General features: G+C 38.3%; 1 protein-coding gene across 1 annotated transcript; it reads right to left on the reverse strand.

Moving 5' to 3' along the window:
* Positions 1–2,804: 2,804 nt before the first annotated feature.
* On the reverse strand, positions 2,805–21,335 carry LOC100890930. The gene is made up of 6 exons (XM_011670566.2): positions 21,047–21,335; positions 16,288–16,439; positions 15,530–15,744; positions 13,987–14,189; positions 13,363–13,650; positions 2,805–13,011 (listed from the first exon to the last, which is right to left on the reverse strand). Exons 1-6 carry the CDS (start codon positions 21,221–21,223, stop codon positions 5,512–5,514), a joined length of 8,535 nt encoding a protein of 2,844 aa, XP_011668868.2. The 5' UTR covers positions 21,224–21,335; the 3' UTR covers positions 2,805–5,511.
* Positions 21,336–21,991: the final 656 nt, after the last annotated feature.

The following is a 21,991-nucleotide window of genomic DNA, read 5'->3' on the forward strand; positions in this document are numbered from 1 at the left end:
TTCAGAAGAGAAACCAAATAGTACTCACTAAATATATATCAAGCCTTCATTAGAGTTATAAGGGCAAAAGCCAGCACATCAGTATAATCATCACTAGTCAATTTTAATATGCATGTATGAATTTTTCCTCAGTATTCTTGTGCATTAAGACATTCGAGGATTTAAGATATTTATATTTATGTATTCTTGTTGAGAAATATTGTTTTCTTTTCAGATCGTTTTAAAAGTTCCTTTAATTTGTTTGGAAAACCCCTAGGGAAAGACGAGAGATGAGAGGCGTTCTCTTGCAATCCTTATTTTCTTTTGGACCAATAACTAACTTGCCTGATAAAATCTTCTACTTTTGACAGCTAAGGAATAGATTTCAGTACATAGATTCCACTTTAATTATAAACAGAAAGTACTTTACCTGTACTTGTCCAATTAGCACCTCTGGACGTATGCACATGCATTTATAAGCTTCTGTGAGGTCACAAGTACTTTACTTTATCAAATTGGAAATTAAATACCTGTAACAGAAAAATGTAGGACAGCATGACGTCTTCTGCTAATTATTATTGGGTGCATTTCTTGTTTTCTTTTTCTGTAATGCTCATGCTACATATTCCTAAAACATGTATTGTTTAGTATTCCTTTTTGGAAAGGCTAAAAAGTGGAACTAGATTCTAAACAAATTCTTGCTTCTCTTTAAGTTTATATATAATATCAAAATTTTTATTGATGTTAAGGAAGATTGTAGTGACAGAGTCGTTTCAAAGAAGCCTGAAAGCTTTTGAGCACAATATTCATTATACTTGGTGATCATTGGATCTCATTTGTGAATAATTGCCCATTCATTTGAACGATGGACCCAGTAACGACATTTCAAATCATCAGCAATATTTCTTATTAAGCACTTTAAACTGCATGCAGGTATTCTTTTCATATTGGAGATCCCAGCTTAATCATTATCGGTTCTGATGTTATACCCAAACAATAACCTTCGACTCTGAAACAGCTCAATATCTTTATGATTTCAAAAATGTAGTTGTGTTTCACAAAAGATTGAAGTGCTTAAAGATGAAGTTGAGTTCTGGTCATGCAATTGCATTGTGAAAGAAACGGTGTGGAACCGACCAGAAAAGGTTGATCATCTAGCATATAAGAATTTGTGTGTATTGCAAGGTTCTGGAATCATCAAAATGATAAGAAATTTGGCCAAGTCTTGGTAAAGTTACAAACACTGTACACAGAAAGATGTATATGGGACTACACGAACACGTGGCGTAAAAATGCGGCCCCCGATTTTTACGATGTTACATGCATATTTAGAATATGAAGGCATTTGAAGAGCCATGCTTTTCAGGGAACATGTCTTAACTGATGTTCTTCCACACTTGCATAATAAGAATGAGTAATGCTCACAAATTATTTTTCACCTCTTCCCAGAACTCAACCTTCTCTTTAATGTTTGCGACCTGAAGCCATAATGGCAAAGGGTTCTGGTATTATTGTACACACGAACTATGTGAGAAAAGCAAATAGATTGTGTTATGTTAATAGTGGATTTAATTAAGCCACACAAAGATATTGTAAAACCTATGTAAGTTATAGAAATGTTGAAATTACTTGAGATAGTCAATGCTTGAAATTTGCTTCAATCTTCTTGGTTGTTTTTTTATACATTATTATATATTATCATGTCTTTGACAGTCAATAAAGAAATCTTGTATTTGTCCCAAAGTTGCTTGTAAATGAGTTATTATTACTTTTATGCCTCAGTCACACCTTTGCGTATTTGGCTTGCGTATTTATGGCTAGCCGTTTTAACATTTATTCTTATTTCTTGATATCGAGAATTGAATCTTGAAAATCATTTCTTGATATCAAGAAATAGGAATAAATGTAAAAACGGCTTGCCATAAATGCGCAAAGGTTTGGTATTTTTTTTTCTTATTAACTTTCAACACTGAACATTGTGAAGCCGAGGGGAGTACCACCTATTTGGCAAGTATAATCTAATTGGAGTAAGCTGTCTAATATCATAAATACATTGTCTGTTTGGACCCAGAAGGACATCATTGAGTATCATTTTACACCAGAGTACAACACTCTTCTGGCTCCAGACATATGGCAATAAGATTTATGATTCTGGAATTAATATAAATGATGTTCTGAAATCGCTGGTGCAGCAGTGTTATTGTGTACTGAATCACTTTCCAATGCATGCAGATTATACATTTCAGATTCAAATTATTTTGAGAAAAGAAATCTTTACATTCAAAGATGAATCATAAAGCTTACACCCTCCAAACTTCTGTTCGACGAGTTTTGACTCCGGTATTGAGATGGGGTGTATTCGCAAAAATGACCACCAGAAGTGTTTTGAAAACTTCTTATAATATAATCAGCGATAAATATGCAGTACCGGTAAGTTATTATTTGAGCACGCAGTATATTGGGTCCTACTATCAGCCGCCAAGAGACTGTTTGATCTACTAAAAGCTACCATGAACCTTATTCAGAAGCACACCTTGCTGCTTGCCTTCTTTTTGATAATTTTAGGCCCCAATTTACTTTTACCAAAAAAATATATTGTATACAGTCAGAATAACCCCATAAATCTTGTAGGAGCATTACGACTGCTCTAATATTTGTTATCGGCTTGTCAACTTTGCTCTTGGTGGCTATTGGCTATTTTAGATTAGAAGGTCCCAGTAAATGGCATCTTCTATATATGAGCATGTTTATTGGCCCATTTGAATGTTATGTACATGCAGTTACATATACCATATACATGTACAAATCAGATGAATCATTCAGAATTCTTTTTTACAAAAATTTATTGCAACAACAACTTATCAGAAAACCTGGAATGAACTGGCAAGGAACTACAACATATCCAAGTTTTTATCAAACAAAAATCATTTGTTTTCATCAGTACATAAACTCAGCCACACAATATGTGTGATATGTCACAGGAGAAATCAACTGAACAAAATGATATATGATTTTATAGGGAAATGTCTCTTCATATGACTTTCTAAAAACAAAGAAATCCTTTAGTGATTTCACAAGGATAACAAAGATGTAGGGAATTGTTTCCCTGAAGAGAAATACAAATTTACAACTCTTTCTTTAGAGTATCACGTCAAGGCAAACCCTCATAAAAAAAAAGACTTTCACTGGATTTGTTTCTCTAGTATTCATCTACATATGGTACACTCAATAGCGACTTGCTGGGAAGGTAGCAATACTATGAACATAAATATAAACAAGGAGCATAATATTCCTGAATACTTTTTTTTTTTCATTAGACTGTCTTTTGAACTTGATCTGATATTTCTGTTTTTACTCAATATATTGAGGATCTCTTCAGAACACAGGTCAAGAAAAATGTTCAGGCATAATGTCTGAATGAAGAGAGTTCAATTCATCCTGAGAAAAAGGTGGGTTTTGACATAATATGCTCTGAATTCAATACGACTGTAAACCTTTATATATCAACAAACACAATACATGGTAACTACTGCATGACACTCTTGGTAACTAACTAGTACTAGTTCTCCTCAAACATTTATTTCATTTGATGAACATGCACAAGCATTTATGAAATACCCAATGAAACAGACATGGAGTTGTTGATGATGGCTTTCTATTTCCCATCAAATTTCATGCAAACAAGGGTTTTTAGAATATGAAGCCTGCAAACATCAAAATCATAGAGGATCGTTGGTTAAACTGGCTTCATGTCAGAGGTAATAATTATTTGTCACACTTGTTTTGAGGCTGTTCCACATCCAACATACTTCGTACTTTAAAAAAATGAGTTATAAGTTCAATATGAGTTGACAAATACTGTATAAGCTGTTAATTTTTGCGAGGGTTTTATTTTCCAGAATTTCATATTATCGCGATTTTTATCAACACGCGAAAATATTGGCACCTCATCATACCGGAGCTCAAAAATATCCTCGCGCGTACTATATATTGCACAGATTACATGACGCAGGCACGTAATCCTTGTACGTACCAGTACAATACTCGGCTGGATGTGATGCGATGGGCTGCCTAAACTTGTGTGTGTACATATGTGAACGAGTCTGCATGAGAAAGTTTGTGAATACCTCATGCCCTAATATTCTGTCTCGCGAAAAATGTCTCTTAGCCTGTCATTTGCGAAAATATCTGTACGCGGAAATATCAGCTTCTACAGTACAAGGTTTTAGTTTTATTATCATTTCAGTTTTACTTAGTACTTCAACCTCTCTGCAAGACTACAATGATTAATGTAATGTATCCTTGAGTTGTTTTTCAGCTGGAAAAATTTCATATGGGCCAATGACATAATATATCTACTGACATGAAGCTCTAACATAATTTTTGAAACTTCTAACAAAATGACCAGAAAATAATAAACACTTGCTGAGAAATCAATTTTAAACTACTGAGATAGATATATATATATATATAGATAAAGGTTTAACACAACATTTCATGAGGGATGGCAAGGGTGGCAATAATATAGCCTTTACCATGAAAACAAGTGAAATAAAGTACAACATTAACTGAACATCACCATGATGCATACGGAACACGACTGCTGCTAGAAAAACATATTATAATAGTGTAGCCTACATTCATTGTGTAGTGGCTATTTTGGGAAAAAATATCCATCTCGCCCATAAGAATACCTTGTAAGTTTCTTTGGGTGAAATTCATATTTTGGGACCAATGAGATATGACACGGTGGTAATTTCTGTGCGCTGTTTCAAAAAGACATCATATTTGAAGCAGATCTTCCTGCTATTAGAACTCAATCAAAACAATAATGCAAATTAAATAATCAGATATGTTAAGGTTGATTAATACACCTTAGATTAACATTGTTACATCATATATATATATATTAATCACACACCGTGTTGGTAAGACCAAGAAAACATATACTGATCCACCACCTCAAAAGATAAATAAGACTTATATAACATACATGTATAAATGTATACGGTATGTGTATTGACACCAGCTCATTACAGATAAAACAAATTTGGCAAAATTAATAGCTTGCCATAGCTTGAAGGAAAAATCTAAAATCGAATTTTCCTTTTCTTTTCAAAAAATGCATAACAGCTAACCTAACTTGTGCTTCCAAATGTGGCCATAGAATTATGATTGTCATTTTAAACTAATTTAAAAAAAAACAATCATAGAAATGGAGTTAAAGTATGTTTTTATTGCATGACAACTTGTTCTACAGTTACTTTATTTTTTTCCTTTCAAATTGCTCCTCTACAATTATGAAATTTGCAGAAAAGAAACAAAAAACAAAGAAAAAATAATTGTGTCATTTCTCATATGGTTTTTCAATTAGTTTTATTCATAGTAAAATGAGCAACTGAGAAAAACAATTTTCTTTTTATCCTCAAAAGTATTGTGATTCCATATTAGAGATAAGTGATTATATTGCCCTGAAAAACATTACCATATAATTCTTGACAATAAGTGAACTTTTATCTTAGTAGTCACAATTTATTTTCCTTTTTTCTGACTGTCCACTTTGATCTGTTTTCTGGTCACCACTCCATGAACGGCAATGCAGGATCTCCGTGACTCCTGCCTCACAGATGTCCCGGATGTGGTTGAATGTTTATGCTGTAGATTTCGGGATGAATGTACTGGAGAAGCACAGGTTGAAGTCATTTTCATGAGCTTTGGTGGGCTAGAGGCTTCAGAATATGAATGTTTCTGGGCTTGAAAGGAGGAAGACTTCACTGGCATTCTCAAAGAAGAGGATCTTCTCTTAATTGCTGTTGACTTTAATGGAAGAGGTAGGTGAGAAAGTTCATTGTGTGCACATGCTTTGAAACCCAATGGGTTGTCTGAGGTTGTCTTTTTCACACTTGGATGTACTGATGCCTTTGAGGTAACAATTGTCTTTCGAGTCACCCTGTCACATTTAACCTGCTTTGGAGCTGCTTCACATGATTTCTTTGAGATGAATTTGTTGGTAGCACGCACAGGACACTTCCTTGATGACTCGCTCTGAGGTGAAGGATCTGTGCCCGACTTCCTTGATGCAAAACGTCTGATGGATAGTGGTTTGTTCACCATCTGGTCTCCGTCACAGGACTGTTTACTTGGAGTTGCTTTCAAAGATTTCTTTGAGATGAACTTATTGGCAGTCTTAGGACAAATCTTTTGTGAAGATTCTTTTCCTGCTTTCTTAGAGATGAAATGTGTAACGGATGCCGATTGATTAACTGACTTTGGCATGGAGGGCTGTTTAAATGATGTCTTACCGTAAGTCAAACCATACAAGGCATCTCTCTTCTTAAACAATGGTGAGTTGTTCAATGGCGCATTTTTACAGTCTCCTGAGAGAAATGTTTTCAAGGGTCTGCTGATATCTCCTGTTGCCTTTCCGTTACATCTTTCTTCATTGCTGTCTGCAACTGTATTAAGTATAGCTGGTTTTAGCATAGCTCCTTCATTTTTCACTGTCGTTCCAGTTTCATGAACAGATTCTTGAAACAAAGAGTTCTGAAAACTTTGTTTTTCCATGACTCCACCAGCTTCTACTTTTTCTCTGCTCTCGATAAACAACAAATCTTTCTCTTCCTTCACCCCAGAGCTTTCTGCTGAGTTTACTTTGCAAGAATCAATGTCAAGTGACCCTTGTTTGATAGATATCTCCATTGCTGTTACTTGCTTTGATTCTGTATTCAGGTTATGCACATTCCCATCATTTGGACTTATTTCCTGTAACATCAAGTGTTGTTCATCTCCATTTAGGTGCACTTCTTGAATTATCTCTCCATCATTACATGGAATGACAAGCTCACTACAAACCATTGCTTCCCTTTCCTCTCTTTGGCACAGTCTCTCAATTGTGTCACTATTTCTCTCAACAATCTTGTCTTGTTTCATCTGCCTACCTTGGTTGTCAGCTGCATGCTCTTCTGAGACAGTGTAGTTCCTGATGGAAAGACACTTTGTGCACTTCTGCAGATGCCTGTCAACTTGTCCATCACATACACAGCTCTCAGAGTCCCAATTCAAAAGGACATTCCCTATTGCGAGTCTACATTGTTTGGTAAGAGCATGTGGATCTTGCACTACAAGATCGTGATTCATGTTACGTGGCATTTTTTGTTCAAGGTGGGTTACTTTTGCTTCTGGACAAATTTGGGGCCGCTGTTCACAGCTGGTCTTCTTATTAGACCCTGAAAGCTTTTCAACATGATCTACAGTTCTCTGATCAACACTTCCATTCATTGCATTGCTCACATTGCCAATCGGTTCCTTGTCTTTCTTCTCTGATTTCTCAAAGATTGTATCTCCTTGAACAGCCATCTCCTGTGTCACTGCACCAATGTCATCAGGCATCTTGGGAATACTCAAGTTTTCAACATCTTTACAGAAATGTCTTGTATTATCACATCTATCTCCATTCTCTATTATCTGTTGCCCTTGACCAGTTTCTGCTTCCTGGAAAAGAACTGGTAATTTCAACTCTTCATTTTCATCAAGGTGTTTTTCAGGCTCACATTCCTGCTCCTGAGTTTCAGCTGCCAAGTCTTTCATTAATGTTGTTGTATCGCTGCATACATTCTCCAATGGTACATCTTTCTTCATTGGCGACATTCCTGCTAACACAGAACCATCCGTCTCAGTGTTTGAATGTTGAATTGATAACTCTGGTGCTACAATATTGAGTGGGTTGGTCAGGTGAGTTGATGCATTTCCACTGGCTAATGACAAACAGGTATCATCTAAAAATGGCATACTGGTCTCATCATTTGGCTGTACTCCATTTTTCAAAGGAATTTTGTATTGCTCTACTTCTGGCTGCCCTTCAAGGTCTACCTGTCCATCTAGCCATGGGATATTGAATTCATGGCAAGCTCTAGTTATCTCATCTCCTGGAGATACTCCTGGGTCAATTTGGCATGACTTGTGGCAATCCTGCCTGTTGTTCTGCTTATCAATGTTCACTTTAGTTGTACTTGCGTCTGAGGCTCTGTCAAGCGACAAATAATCCTGGGGTTTGTCCTGTAGCTTTAGCTCAATGTCTACTTCACATGTACATCTATTTGAATCTTCTCTGCTTTCTATATTTCTGGAAACACATTGCCACTTTTCAGCTGGAGCATTCTCCTTGGCATGCCTCTTATCCATGTCACATGGGATTCTGACACAGGAGACTGACTGCTTGAAGTTTATCTTTCTTTGTTGAAGTAGTGTATCTTCTATATCTTCCATCTGTGAAGAAACCAAAAGTTTTATCTCATTGCCACTCTTGTTTTCTAGGACTGAATTCTTTTCACTGGAACATGTATTTTCCTTTTCAACACAAGTGGCTTTCATTGAATGATCAATATCATCTTTGCAACAGATCAAGTCCTCATTGCAAGAGTCATGCATTGGCACTTCATTCCTCACCATGCTTCTAGTTGTATCACTTTTCTCTGCTGTCACAGTCTGTTTGTTGATTCCTGTTTCCGGAGTCAAGACTGGTAATGCCACATCTCTAAATTCATCCACATGGTTTGATTGCACATCATTTTGTTGTATGTGACTTTCTACTGCACTGTGCTTTGTTACTTTGTCTAATTTCGTCAGTGATTGGTGTGGATGGAGACTTGTAATAGATACATCTGGCGTTTGCGCAAGTGGCTGGATAGCCTTCATAGCTGGATCTCCTGTGATGTCCGATGATGTACAGTTAGCTGGCTTTGTTTTACTTTCCAACGGCATCAAGTATTGTCTATACAATTCTTGCTGCTTTTCAGGATAGACCTGTCCATCTACCCATGGGATTCTGAACTCACGGTATCCATCTGGTAACCTATTTCCCAACAATTCTTCAGGAACATTTTGGCACACCTGTCTATTGTTCTGCTTATCCTTGTCACCTTTAGTTGCACTTGTGTCTGAGAACTTCTCATGTGATGGGGAATTGACAGTTCTGTCCAAAGGATCCAGCTTAATTTCTACTTCATGTGTACAGCTCTTTGAATCTCTTTTGCTTTCTAAAGTCTTTGGTATGCATCTCCACTCTTCAGCTTGAACCAGTGGGTTATATTTGGCATTTCTTCTATCCATGTTACATGGGAGGTTGACACAACAGATTGACTTCTTGAATTGTGTCTGTCTTTGTTGACAAGGGATAGCTTCCTTTGGGGAGGAAACCAAATGTTCTGTTTCTCTGCTACATTTATTCTCTAGCACCGAAGGCCCATCCATGTGACTCATAATTCTCTGTTCAATCCCAGCTCTAATGGCTTTCCTTGTAAGCTCATGGTCATCTTTGATGAATGTCAAGTCTTCGATCCTAGCATGCTCATATCTTGTGGCCTTTTCATCTATCTTACCATCATGTATCTCTTCATCACTGCTATCCACGAGCATAATAGTGTTTGAATTCTCAATTATCTTAGAAGAATCCTGTATACCAGACAATAGTGTCCAGACATTTCTGAAAGTGCTCTGACTTCCTTCCCTTTTCTCTAACATCACAGGATCCTTGATGACTTTCGCTTCCTGTGTCAACACTGGTGCTTCAACATCCCTAACTTCAACCATAGGACATGTTTGCGTCTCAGCTTTGTGCGAAGGAAATTCTACTGTCCTGTACTCTGTTGATTTTGTCAATTCATCACTGGACACAATCTCCAAAGAATTATCATGGGGAAGACTTGTTATCTCTGCCATAACAGGGTCCTCCAAATTGTTGCTTGAGCTCTCGATGGACACCGCTTCTATTTCAAGAAGTGACTGGCTGGCCTCTTCAGTTGAATGTCCTCTGGTATTTGATGAGTCATCCACTAAACTTCTCAATTCAGTCTCATGATGTGGTGATTCTAGTGTCATCAAGAACTGTCTGTTTACTTCTGGCTGCTCTTCTGAAGCAACTAGACCATCTATGGATGCACTAATAACCTCACTGCCAGCAACTTCTAACTTGTTTCCTAGACTATCTATTACTTGATAATTCTGCCTATCCAAGTTACCTTCAAACATACCCTTGTGACAGACTTTGTCAAGCGATAGGTGATCAAACTGTTTGTCCTGTGCACCAAGGTCAATGGCTATTTCACATGCAGTGCTTCCTATAACATCTTCACTCTCTTCCTTTCCTTTTCCTAACACCTGTGTACATTGCCACTCTCCTGCAGCAGAATGTGGATCCTCTTCAGCAGTGATCCTATCTATGTCGCATGGAAGATTTATGCCACAAACAGATTTCTTCTCATGCACCTGTTCTTCTTGAAAGTGGATATGTTCAACTGGTAAATAAACTAAAGGTTCTATCTCAATGTTACATTCATTTTCTTGGACTGAAGACTTTTCGATGTGGTCTTCAGTTCTCTGATCAACAGTCTCGCCAAAGACATTTCTGGACAGCTCATGGATATCTTGAGGGTACACCAAATCCTCATGCCTTTCTTGCTCACAGTTTACATACTTATCAATAGTCAAGTTTTCATGGGACTCTGCCTCGTAGCAATCAAGAAGCAAAGGAATGTCTGAATCATCACATCTCTGTAAAGAGTCCTTGATAGCAGGCAACATTGCCTCATTGACTTCAGTTTCAAGAGTCAAAAGTGGCAATTCCAAATTGCTAACCTCATCCGCAGTGTAAGTTTGAGGCTCATAATCCAGCATGGGTCTTTCTTCTGTCATTTCTTCACAGGAAACATTCTCTAGATATTTGTCTTCATTGTAACTTGTTATCGCAGCCCAAACTGGATTTTCTGACTGTTCTTCTTGGTCTAACTGTCCATCTATCCAAGGAATGCTGTTCTCACTAAAAACACTTGCCAATCTGTCTCCCTTTGTTTCTCTACAAGTTTCTGCCTGAAAAATGTGCATGTCCTCAATGCCATTCTGCTTATCCTGGATTTCAGCTGTGGACTTTCCTACGTGATGCACTTTATCAACTGGGAAACAGGTCACGTTTTCTTCTGGTGACTTCACATCAAAATCAACGTCACTTGTCAAGCTTTCTGCATCTTCTCCTTTCTCCTTATCTCCCTCTTTAACCGAGAATTTCCACAACTCTAGATTCTGAAGGTTCTGCTTCTTGACTCTATGTTTCATGAAACATGTAAGCTTTACACTACACACAGAAGTCTTCAAGTACACATTTCTATGCTGGTGGTTGAACCCTTCTGCTGGTGACATACTACATGTTTCTACTTCATTGTTCTTGACCCTTTCTTTCACAGGACTTGAGTAATGAAAATCATGTTGTTCTTCGATGAAGCCTTGTGAATCCTGTGTCCTTAACAAGAGTTCTTCAGCTTGCCTATCTTTCACAAGAACCACCTTAACTACATCAGTCAAAGCACTTTGAACTACAGATTTCTTATCTGCCGAAATGTCTCTTGCAAGGTCTATTGCTTCATCTTGTGTACAACATGGATCCACATTACTGACATTCAACGCTGACGACTCTGGGTTCCCAAATTCATGTGAATGTTTGGTAAGCTCATCATCTTTTGAAAGGTTTCTTTGGCATGTGTTCACTTCTAACATTTGAAATTCTTTCTCTTTCCCAGCCAGCATACATACTTCTTCATCACCACTGCACAATACATCTTCTTCCTCTGTTTGGTTAGAACTACAATCCTGTTCATCTGTCCAGCTCACCATCTCTGTGTCACTGCTGTCACAGCTGTCACTGCTATCACAGCTATCACTGCTATCAAAAGATACGGGGCTACCTAAACTAGGTTCCGGATCAGTGGCAAACATTTCAGGAACCACCACACCATCACTTTCAAGGTCACTTCTGTTTATACACAATCTCACATATTTTGTTTCCACTTGCGGTTTGTCAAGCTGTTTTATCTGAGTTATGATAGGCAATTTTCTTTCTCTTTCACTGACACTAGGAAACACTAGTGGTGCTGATACATGATTCAGAGTTTTGGTCTGTTGGTCTTTTGATAAGCAGATCATGTCATGATTGTCCATCACTTCTAGTGACTTTTCTTGCTGAAGATCTGTTCTTTCTTTTACCAAACTAGCATCTGCAGAATCAGAGTTTCTACTCTGTGGTGATACTGATGACATTTCCAGCAGTGGTGGAGGACTCTGTGGGACAGGGGATTCTCTGCTAGGTTCTACCAGCATGTCTTCTACTGAAGGGTCACTAGCATGATCAATGAATTCCTGTTCTGTTAAAACCTCTTCCTGAAGATCTAGCACCATGCATGGTAACCATTCCGCAGCTGCTTCATCATCTACCACAGTAGTAGTCTCTGAAGATGCTTCATTATCTACCACAGCAGTAGTCTCCGCATATGCTTCATCATCTACCACAGCAGTAGTCTCCGCATATGCTTCATCATCTACCACAGCAGTAGTCTCTGAAGATGCTGGACAATCCTGGGGATTCCTACGTTCAACTGGAGGTTTCTTCTTCGCTTTCGGCGCAATCTGACGTTCATGCTTGCAGGACACCATGACTACACCTTTATGAAGTCTTAGTGCAGAATAGAATGCCTCTTTCACTCTAAGCATTCCTGATGGCTTGAAGTCTGCTTGAACAGGATGCCAAGACTTATCATAGAACTTCAGCGTCTTCATTTCCCCAAATGGTATGCTCAACAGGATGCATATCACCTTGCTCTTGCGAAAATATCCCTCAAAGATCTGCGAAACCAATGTCCAATCCTCAGATAAAGATACACACACAGGTATGAAAAACTCCATGCACTTGATCAGATCGTGCTGTTGATAGGAAGTCAGCTTCGGAAATCGCTCCTCCTTTGAGTCTTGGTAGCTGTCCTTTAGAGCAGACAGGCTGTCAAGAGAAGGAGCAATGAAGAAGGCGGCAAGGAGACATAGCCGCTGCATCCTCTCATCATTTTTCAGAATCTCAGACAACAGCATGCAGAACGCTGCATTTCCATAATCAATCTTTGCTGCTTGGATGATATCCTCAGTAACAGAAAGACTTGGCACCATCAAAGCTTTGAGACAGAGGGAGACCAAGGGTACAGTAGCAGCTTCACCAACCTAAAAAAGGATATAAGAGATATGCACTAGAATTTACTATATTCATGGTTCATAAAAGTACTTTAAAAAATATTTGATGACTGTACGCAAGACCACATACACAAAACAATCATTCATATTACATGAAATCGTAATTCACACCTTAATGTATTTGTAAGTTTATCAAAACAGGATAGAATTGTAAAGTTACACTATTAGTGCTTTTGACACAAGTTCTCACTCTTTTAACAGTCTTTTAACAATATGACAAATTTTGAACTAATAAATAATCAACAAATATATCAACCTCCGTTTAATTGAAATATGAACAAGTGCATCTCTAAACTGATTAAAATTCTATTGACAACTAACCTTCTTGTATACGAGATCTGCAAGGTTGTACATATAAAGAGGGTCATATGTCATTGTTGAGAGGTCTTCTAAGCATTCAGCAAACTTGTCTGAGTCAGGTGAACAGACTTTCAACGTTGAATCTATCCACAATTCTTCAGCCTCTCCGATTAGCAGGTTGCTACCAAGCTTTTCAGACCAAAGCCGTTCTATGATTGATTTGAGTAGGTTGGATGCGTGCTCTGGACAGTAAGAGCTCATACTCTCTGCTACTTTCATGACATCTTGTATTGTTGGATGATCTTCAACCTGAAAGAATGAAATAACATTGTGTCAACCCTTTTCACAATTTATCTCATTGAATTAAGGCTGTGTACAATGTACAGAGTATAGAAAGCATTAATGAACATGTAATGTAAATGGTGAGAACAAACATTGTAAAAGACTAACACAAAAACAGTGCCAACATCAGAGAATCTTTATAATGAACTAATAAAGATATGTTTCTGAAACCATCTTAAAATCAGCATTTAGTGATTCAGATATTTGGAAGATGACAAAGTCCTAAGTTTTTAGTGCATAACAACAAAAAATTAAAAATATTGATGGTGGTCTCAAAATCATTTGCTGGTCAACAAGCAATACCTGTGTTTGAAGTTCATGTGTGAGACCAAGGTTGAAGTAGAGCAGGTACAGCGTCTCCAGGAAGATGGATTCTTGTCCTAGGTCAGGGTGTTCAGTGCAGGCTCTGGCCAGGTTGAGAGCATGGAGGGGAAGATCTTCCTGGATCAGGACTCGCAGACGATGTTCAAGAAGGTACTTCCCTTCTAAGGTCAGGTACCTGTCAACTAGATAATATCAATTCTTAAATTAAAATCATTAGCTTTTGATATGATAATACAGTTAATAATGTCCGACAATATCTAATAATGTTTGTTTATTTGTTCAATGGGGGGAGGGGGTGAGGAAGTACATACCGTAAATCTCTGTGTATAAGACGCACCTTTTTTTCCGCCGGAAAATATACACAGGCACATGACATTTTGAGTCCTTAAAATGCTACTTTTCAGTGGTGTACAACCATCTCTGTGTCTCAACATAATGCAAATAAAGAATACTATTTGAAGTTAAGAAATTTTTTCCAGGTGGGAGGGGGGGGGGGGGGATTTTTTATTTAGTGTCGATTTATGCCCCTACACCCAGCCGTGTCTTAAAGGGAGTGGGTCGTTAGTTTCCATGTACAGAAGGCCATAATTCGCAGACACCAGACTTGGTGGAATTACAATTAATGTGTACGTCTGCACACAGTGAACCCTTAGGTCCATCAAGAAATACCCTTTCTCTTTCGGAGCGTCTTCGGGTGAGGGAAAAGTGAGATAATGACTTTACCTTGTGGAGGAATGGATGAGGAAATACAAAGCATTACATAAGGCATTTCGGTCAGAAAACTGAAGGCTAATCCTGGCGATTAACAATGCCTGTTATTGGGTAAACATCTGAACGGTGTTGAATTCCCAATGAGAGCCTACTACTACATATGCGTCTTTAAAAATAGGGGTGCCTCTTATACACAGAGATTTACGGTACATGTAATTATGAAAGTGAGTATGATTCCAATTAGCACATCGTTACTTGGTTCATGTATGGAACAAATCAATTAATTTATTGAAAAATGTTTTGTCATTGCGATTCATTAGCAGAGCCAATTTTGTAACCTAAGAGAAAGAGCAGCCCTAGCTAAAAATGCACAAGACAGAATGTTCACAATTACATATAATGCCAATTGATCAATCAGCTACTGTAAAAATGAATAAGGATGACCTGATAATAACAGGTCACAGCAAAACATGTTAAGTACTTGAAAAGGAGGGCAACAAATTACTTTTTTTCTCAAGGGTTTTACTTTCAACAATTTTGTATATCGTAGTAGGTTCGCAATTTACAAAACATTCAACAATGAGCCAGGAATACCTGTGCAAACATAAAACACAAGTAGCCTGTGTCAACTACCGATTCATTAAAACAACTGTTCACAAAACTTTCAGTGTCCCTGTCTCCTGTGAATATATCTGTCGGCAAATATTGGTTTGTAGTTGCATCATCGTTTTTTTTTGGGGGGGGGGGGGGGGGGGGGGGGGGGATTTGGCGTTATGATCGCAAAACAAGACTGAACATTTTTGAAAGGTACCTTCTGCCTTGTCTGTGTTTTCCTCTCTTTCAAGCACTTGAGTCATGATCTCATGACCCCATGGCTTCTGGCTGAGAATGGCCAGGATCAGGAACCGATCATGAGACCAGTTGGAAAGGCAGCAGTAGAAGTTGTAAAACTCTCTGGTTGCTGATGCTCTGCTTTCATCTTCAACATTCACCCAGGCTTTGTCAAAGAGTATCTCCACACAGTATCTGCAGATATTCAAAGGAAGACACAGTGTGAACACAGTAAGATTTATGATTCTGGTACAGTCAAGTATGCAATGTACTCCTTAAATTATTGATATTTTTACAGAACATTTCATAAATAAACATTTTTGAATGGTACTACATGTATACATTATTATCACACTAAAGAAAAACTAATAGATTCAACGAATAGTGATGTACATCAAAATTCTGACAGTTCTGCGCTGGCGGGTGGTTTTTTTCTCAAGACTATGGGAATGAAAGAATATGGAAGTCAACAGGATATTTAACGAATACATTATGAGGAAAATTTAAAACACATTTCTGTGAAACATTTTTTTAAAGGATGAAGTTCTCATATCATTGTAGAATACATAGGCCATCGAGTGGTGTCGTCACCAAATAATTGAATGATAAGTGAAGAGAGAAGATTGATGTTTTACAAAGAACTACTATCAGCCTATGATGTGCATGAACTTCTTTAATGATAAAACTGCATTAAAATGAAGTTAATCTGGTTCTACATTTTGTAACACCAATACTTACTCATATATCTTCATACAGACACTGGTAAGATGCTCATCTAATGGGGAAAAGCTGTGTGAGGATGTTGCAATTATCCTCAGAGCATTGTGTAAACCAGTCAGTACTTCTCTAGTAGGGTGGTGTACATGACCACTGTAGAATTTGTCTACTGCCTGTTGGAACAAGATACACACAAAATGAATAGAATTAAGCAGATTGTCAAATAAGGTCAGTTGATTACCCAGTGGGTAATAACACAAGTTAAGATCACAAATTATATTTGGATTTAATCAATATTAAAGGTACTTTGTAACATTGTTCAGATGAGAGAAAATGGTGCTAAGGTAGTGACTTTATTGCTAGTTATACATTAAAAGATAATCTGAAAATTAGAGTGAAAACAGACCATTATTACGGTAATGATAAAAATTGAGAAAAACTTATCTAATCGATTCCTGAAATCTCCCAACTATACAGTGCGTCCCAGAAAAAACGAAATGACACATGTTTGTAAAGCTGAGATCCTCCTCTTTCATTTGATGCAACTAATATGACGCATGAGTGATTATACAATTTGAAGAGAGGAAACCAAAAGGTCATTTGGCGGGCGGTATCTGAATTTCAAAGAGAAAATCGCATTTCTAGAAAGTTTATTTTCTGTCCTTTCATATATGACACCTCAATCAGGAACAAGGGAAACGCTCTTGCCTGCATTACGCAATTCGATATGATGAAAAATTGAGGTTGGGACATAATTATTTAAAGGCAGGGTGGCCCATAAGCAGCCCCCCCCCCCCCCCCCCCACAAAAAAAAAAAAAAAAAAATCCTCTGAATATAATCAGCATTTTGAAGTGAATATTGACTAAGAATCATCAGAAGAATTATTTACTATTATTTATACCAAGATTGATAACTTTCATGAAATATGAACAAATCCCAAAAATTGATTTATTAATTCTCATATTAAGTTGTCAAAAACATAATTCAAGTCTACTGACCTAAAATGACCTTTGACCTGGACTTTGTGACCTGGAATTTGTGTCATATGATTTAAGATGTATGTATTTGATAACCCTTGTGTACAAGTTTCATGGAATTTGAACAAACGCTTGTACGCTAAAAATTCATCAACAACAAAAAAGTAAGTTTGCAGACCTTAAATTACATTTGACCTTGACTTTGTCATCTAAAAGACTAATCACATGATTGCTGATACTTGATAACCCCTATGTTCAAATTTCAAGGAATAGGAATATATACTTTCAAAATTATGAGAAAAAAAACAATAGTAATCTTTTGTTAAGTTTTGCTGTTGATGCCACAACATAGTCTAAGTTTGTTGAACTGAAATGACCTTAGACCTTGACTTTGTGACCTGAAATTCTCCTCACATGATTGGTAATACTTGATAACCATTTAGTCCAAGTTTTATCGAATAAGAACTTATTTATTGTATGTTAAGTTTTGGAAAGTTAAATTTTGGAAAATGTTTCATTCAGTGGATTCAATCGATGTACATAAAAGTAAAAGGTTGTGTGATGATTCATCATGAACCATGGCTGGATTTCTGAAAGTTTTAATATTGAAAGAGGGGTAAGACAGGGGTGTCCCCTTAATCGTTACTTTTTGTAATTGTTGCTGAAGTTTTGGCAATGAATTTTTTTAAACTAAACATGTTAATTTAGTAATTAATGTATGTCACCTATTTCAGATGCAATGAACGAACTGGAAGAAATAAAAAATATCTCAATTTGCTAACGACACAACTATCTTTGTTATGCCTGCGTCACATGTCCAATAGTCTCCTGCCAAATTTGAGGGTTGTCAGAAAGTCACAGAATTTCAAACCCGCCAGAGAGTCAATCATATTTTTCACTTAAAATCTACCGTCACATATTGGGCAGAGCTCAGGAGGTGCCTATGAAAACTAGTGATCAGAAATCATCTGGCGCCTGTCAGTAAACAAACGTGAGTCGAGTGAAGCCCTCTCGACATAAGGACAGGCGCTATCAGAGGTTGGTCGATGATCAAAAGGTATGGCGGTGCCTACCCAACACCTGAGCGATGCCCGGGAGGCTCCGCACGACATTCTACCTTTTCCAGTTCTGGTCATGCAATTGCATTGTAAAAGAAACGTTGTGGAATCGATCAGAAAAGGTTGATCATCTAGCATATATACATTTGTAAGTATTGGTGTGTACTGCAAGGTTCTGGAATCGTCAAAATGATAAGAAATTCGGCCCAGTCTTGGTAAATTTACAAGCACTGTACACAGAAAGATGTTTATGGGACTACACGAACATGTGGCATAAAAATCCATCCCGATTTGTATGATGTAACATGCCATATTTAGAATATTATGGCATTTGAAGAGCCATGCTTTTCAGGAAACATTTTTTATCTGATGTTCTTCCAATGATAACGCTCACAAATTATTTTTCACCTCTTCCCTGAACTCAACCTTCTCTTTAGGTAAAGGTAATACTGGTATCTAGGATTCAAATAAATGATTCCTTAGCCTATAAAATTGGATAGGTGGCAGTACTAAATAGGCAGGTCAAAAGGATACACAAGACAGGTAGTTTTTGGAAGGATTTTTCCTGGAAGGGGGGGGGGGGGTCTCACTGAGTTTATTCCGCATGATTTTGCAGTCAATAGAGATGAATATCTTGAAAAGAAATGGAGATTGAAGTCAGAGAAAAATAATTTTACAGTCGGTCTAAGTCGTCTCACAATTACGAATTAAAAATACTGTGTGCGACCGATTCAAGACTAGTCGCTGACAAGCGACTGTACTTTGATCCGATTTCGCACAGAATTTCTGTCAAAATTGGGCTTATTGGAACTACTTTTATCATTCAGAAATGCCTAGATCTAATTAAGGTTTAGAATTTGGTATGTGCCTCCCTACTTCTGCATTAAATTAAATTGTCTAAAGACAGTAGACTTGACACTAAATTTGAGGCTAAGACTGAGCAATGTTAGTCTTGACTAAGAAAACAACATGCATAATCCCCCCCCCCCCCCACTCTGGAATGGAGGGACCGCATTCATGTTCCCAAAATGTCCGGTAAAGGGGTACTTTCCATGCAACAAAGTCCGGCTCGTAATACACACAAAAAATCGGCCCGTATTGACTTTACACACCAGACTTAGGTAGGGGGGTGTTTTCAAAGGGAGGGAACATGCATATGCGTAATCTAAATAACACTGAGTACTGTCTGGACGATTTTTCAATTTTCCCTTTTGGATCGTTTGTCACCATTAATTATAGTTGGATATTTGGAAAAATCATTTACTCAGAACTACACATTTCAAATTTCAAGACTCACCGATTTGTTCTATCAAAAGATACAGCCCCGCCCCCCCCCCCCCCCCATCTAGTCAATATTCATAGCATTTGGGTCAGAATGGACGAAAAAGTGGTACATGCAGAGTTATAATGTTTGCTCACATGGCCCAACTTATCCCTCGGGGACTCACATCGTGAAATTGGTAAATCCCCGAGATACCATAAAAACAATGTTTAAATCGCTGTTTTGATCAAGATGTTTTCAGAATTTGGGGGGTGAGCCCCTTTGGGGAATATGGAGAAAAACTGGCGATTGTTCAGAAACATATCCAAAATTTGACCCATAACTCCGGCATGGAGATACCCTACTGAAACATTCCTAAATTCCTAATGTCTCAGATCCTCATTAGACATTACGGATAACTTCATACAGGCGCGCCCGCCCACAACCCAGCATCGGTATGTATTCTGCAGCAGTTTGCCGTGAAACCTGAGAAAATGTAAATACTAATATCATTGTTTTTCCAAAAATTACTCCAAAAATAACAAGAAAATTGACACGAAACAGATAATAAACATAACAACTTTTAACTCATGATCGTTATTTGGACATTAAATGAATATTTACTTCATTTGGGTATGTTTTAGTAGGGTATCTCCACGCCGGAGTTACGGGTCAAATTTTGGATACGTTTCTGAACAAGCGCCGAAAAACCTGCTGACACCTCACTTACTGAGTATCACTATCACCTTCACTATCACCTTCAGGATCACGAGCAGTATTGTAGGCCTATTGGTTTGAATCTCATTTTGGTAATAAAAACATTGACCAGTTTTGCAATGCACATGGACGGAATAGGGATGTGTGCAATCTCTACCATGGGAAGAATTTTGGCACACAAAACTGAGTGCGTGATGCACGGATGCAGACACCCTATCATTCAGTATGAGACCCCCCCCCCCCCCCCCCCCCCCCCCCCCCCCGCATCATCTATCTACTGTAGATCAGGGCTTAAATTAATCCAAGGCCACCAAGGCCATGGCCTTAGATGCCCCTTTGGCTTTGATTGGCCTCAATGCCCCTCTCATTGGCCTTGGAGATTTTTTGTGCCCTTTCCAATTCTTCCTATTTGTGCTGTAGATTCTAGATCTAATATAGGAATGTGCCCTACAGAAAAGTGGCCTTGCCCTAAAAATATTGAAATTTAAGGCCTGGTAGATAGTCACAGAACTAAAGTAGCTTGCTTTGCGATAGCGCTAGATTCTACCAGACTTCTCCCGTCGACCGTCCCCCGGCCCCCTCCAGCTCCAACACGTACAAATGCAACACACATTTCCAATCCCCAGCACTCTCTGCTTGCTTAGCCTTAGCTCGCCTCGTCTAGCTAGGCCCTAGCGTTGCACCCGCGAACACGATCGCCGCATATATGCACACAACGCATGCCATACTACTAGCTGAATCTGAAGTGAAGGAAAAATGTTCTTACCTCTATCATCAAGTTACAAAAGCTGCTGTTTGGAGTAATTCCTTCTCCTTCATCCTCGTTTGGATACACTATACACGAGATCCAAATGCGATCCAAGGTACTTTGGAAAGCTTGAAGATAATCCATCTTATTGGCGTTGATAGTGGAATCGTCTGCATTTTCGAGGCAAGCCGACATTGTTGACAACGCGTTGCGCACGCGCGCAGTATACACATATTTCCACGTGTGTTGTGTTTACGGAGCATTTCTATCTTCGGGAAATAAGTTACCCAGCTAGTGCATTTTTTTTTAAAACTTGTAAAAGAAGCGAACCAGGTATTGGCAGCGAGGTAAAGTGGTCTTGTGGATAAGACTGATCGCTTCATAATGCACAGTGGTGGTTCCAGGAATTTCTTACCGGGAGGGGGGGGGGGCACAAAATCGCATGGGGTGAAATATATGGTAAACGATGGCGTCAGCGGCGAGGGAGCGGAGCGACCTTGGGTCTGCGAGCTGGGGTCAGAACCCCCTCTGAGAGTAGGAGCATTTGCAATTTTAGAAACACATTAAGCGCATTTTCAGGCAAGAGTCCCTGGAATAATTTGACGTAAAAATGCTTTTTCCCACCCCCTCCAAGAGTAGGGATCTTTTGCAATTTGAGAACCACGTCAATGTCCCGTCCACCAGTACTTCCTGGAAAAAAACGAGGCCTTCTGATCGGGTTAGAAGTTAGAGAAAAGTGATCTGTCCCGTCGCGAGACGTTGTATGCTTCGTTGCTGCACAATGCACAAAGACGGTGGTCTGGTACTTCACCAGTAGAATTTGCAAAAATTATCTCGAGTGTATAAACTGTGTTGGTATCAGCAGGGCCGTAGCCAGAGTTTGATGTTTTTGTTTTTGTTTTTGTTTTTTTTTTTCGGGGGGGGGGGGCACATACATGTAATTGATCGACGTCCTGGGGAGGG

This window comes from Strongylocentrotus purpuratus, unplaced genomic scaffold, assembly GCF_000002235.5.
Source record: "Strongylocentrotus purpuratus isolate Spur 01 unplaced genomic scaffold, Spur_5.0 spur5_scaffold_6, whole genome shotgun sequence".
NCBI classification, from domain to species: domain Eukaryota; kingdom Metazoa; phylum Echinodermata; class Echinoidea; order Camarodonta; family Strongylocentrotidae; genus Strongylocentrotus; species Strongylocentrotus purpuratus.

Bases quoted from the DNA above. Each gene is read 5' to 3' on its own strand.
- LOC100890930 (XM_011670566.2), bottom strand. From the start codon at position 21,223: ATGTCGGCTTGCCTCGAAAATGCAGACGATTCCACTATCAACGCCAAT. The intron at 15,745-16,287 runs GTAAGTATTGGT...GAATATCTGCAG, and splicing joins GTCTGTATGAAGATATATGA to ATACTGTGTGGAGATACTCT. The intron at 14,190-15,529 runs GTACCTTTCAAA...GATATTATCTAG, and splicing joins AAACACAGACAAGGCAGAAG to TTGACAGGTACCTGACCTTA.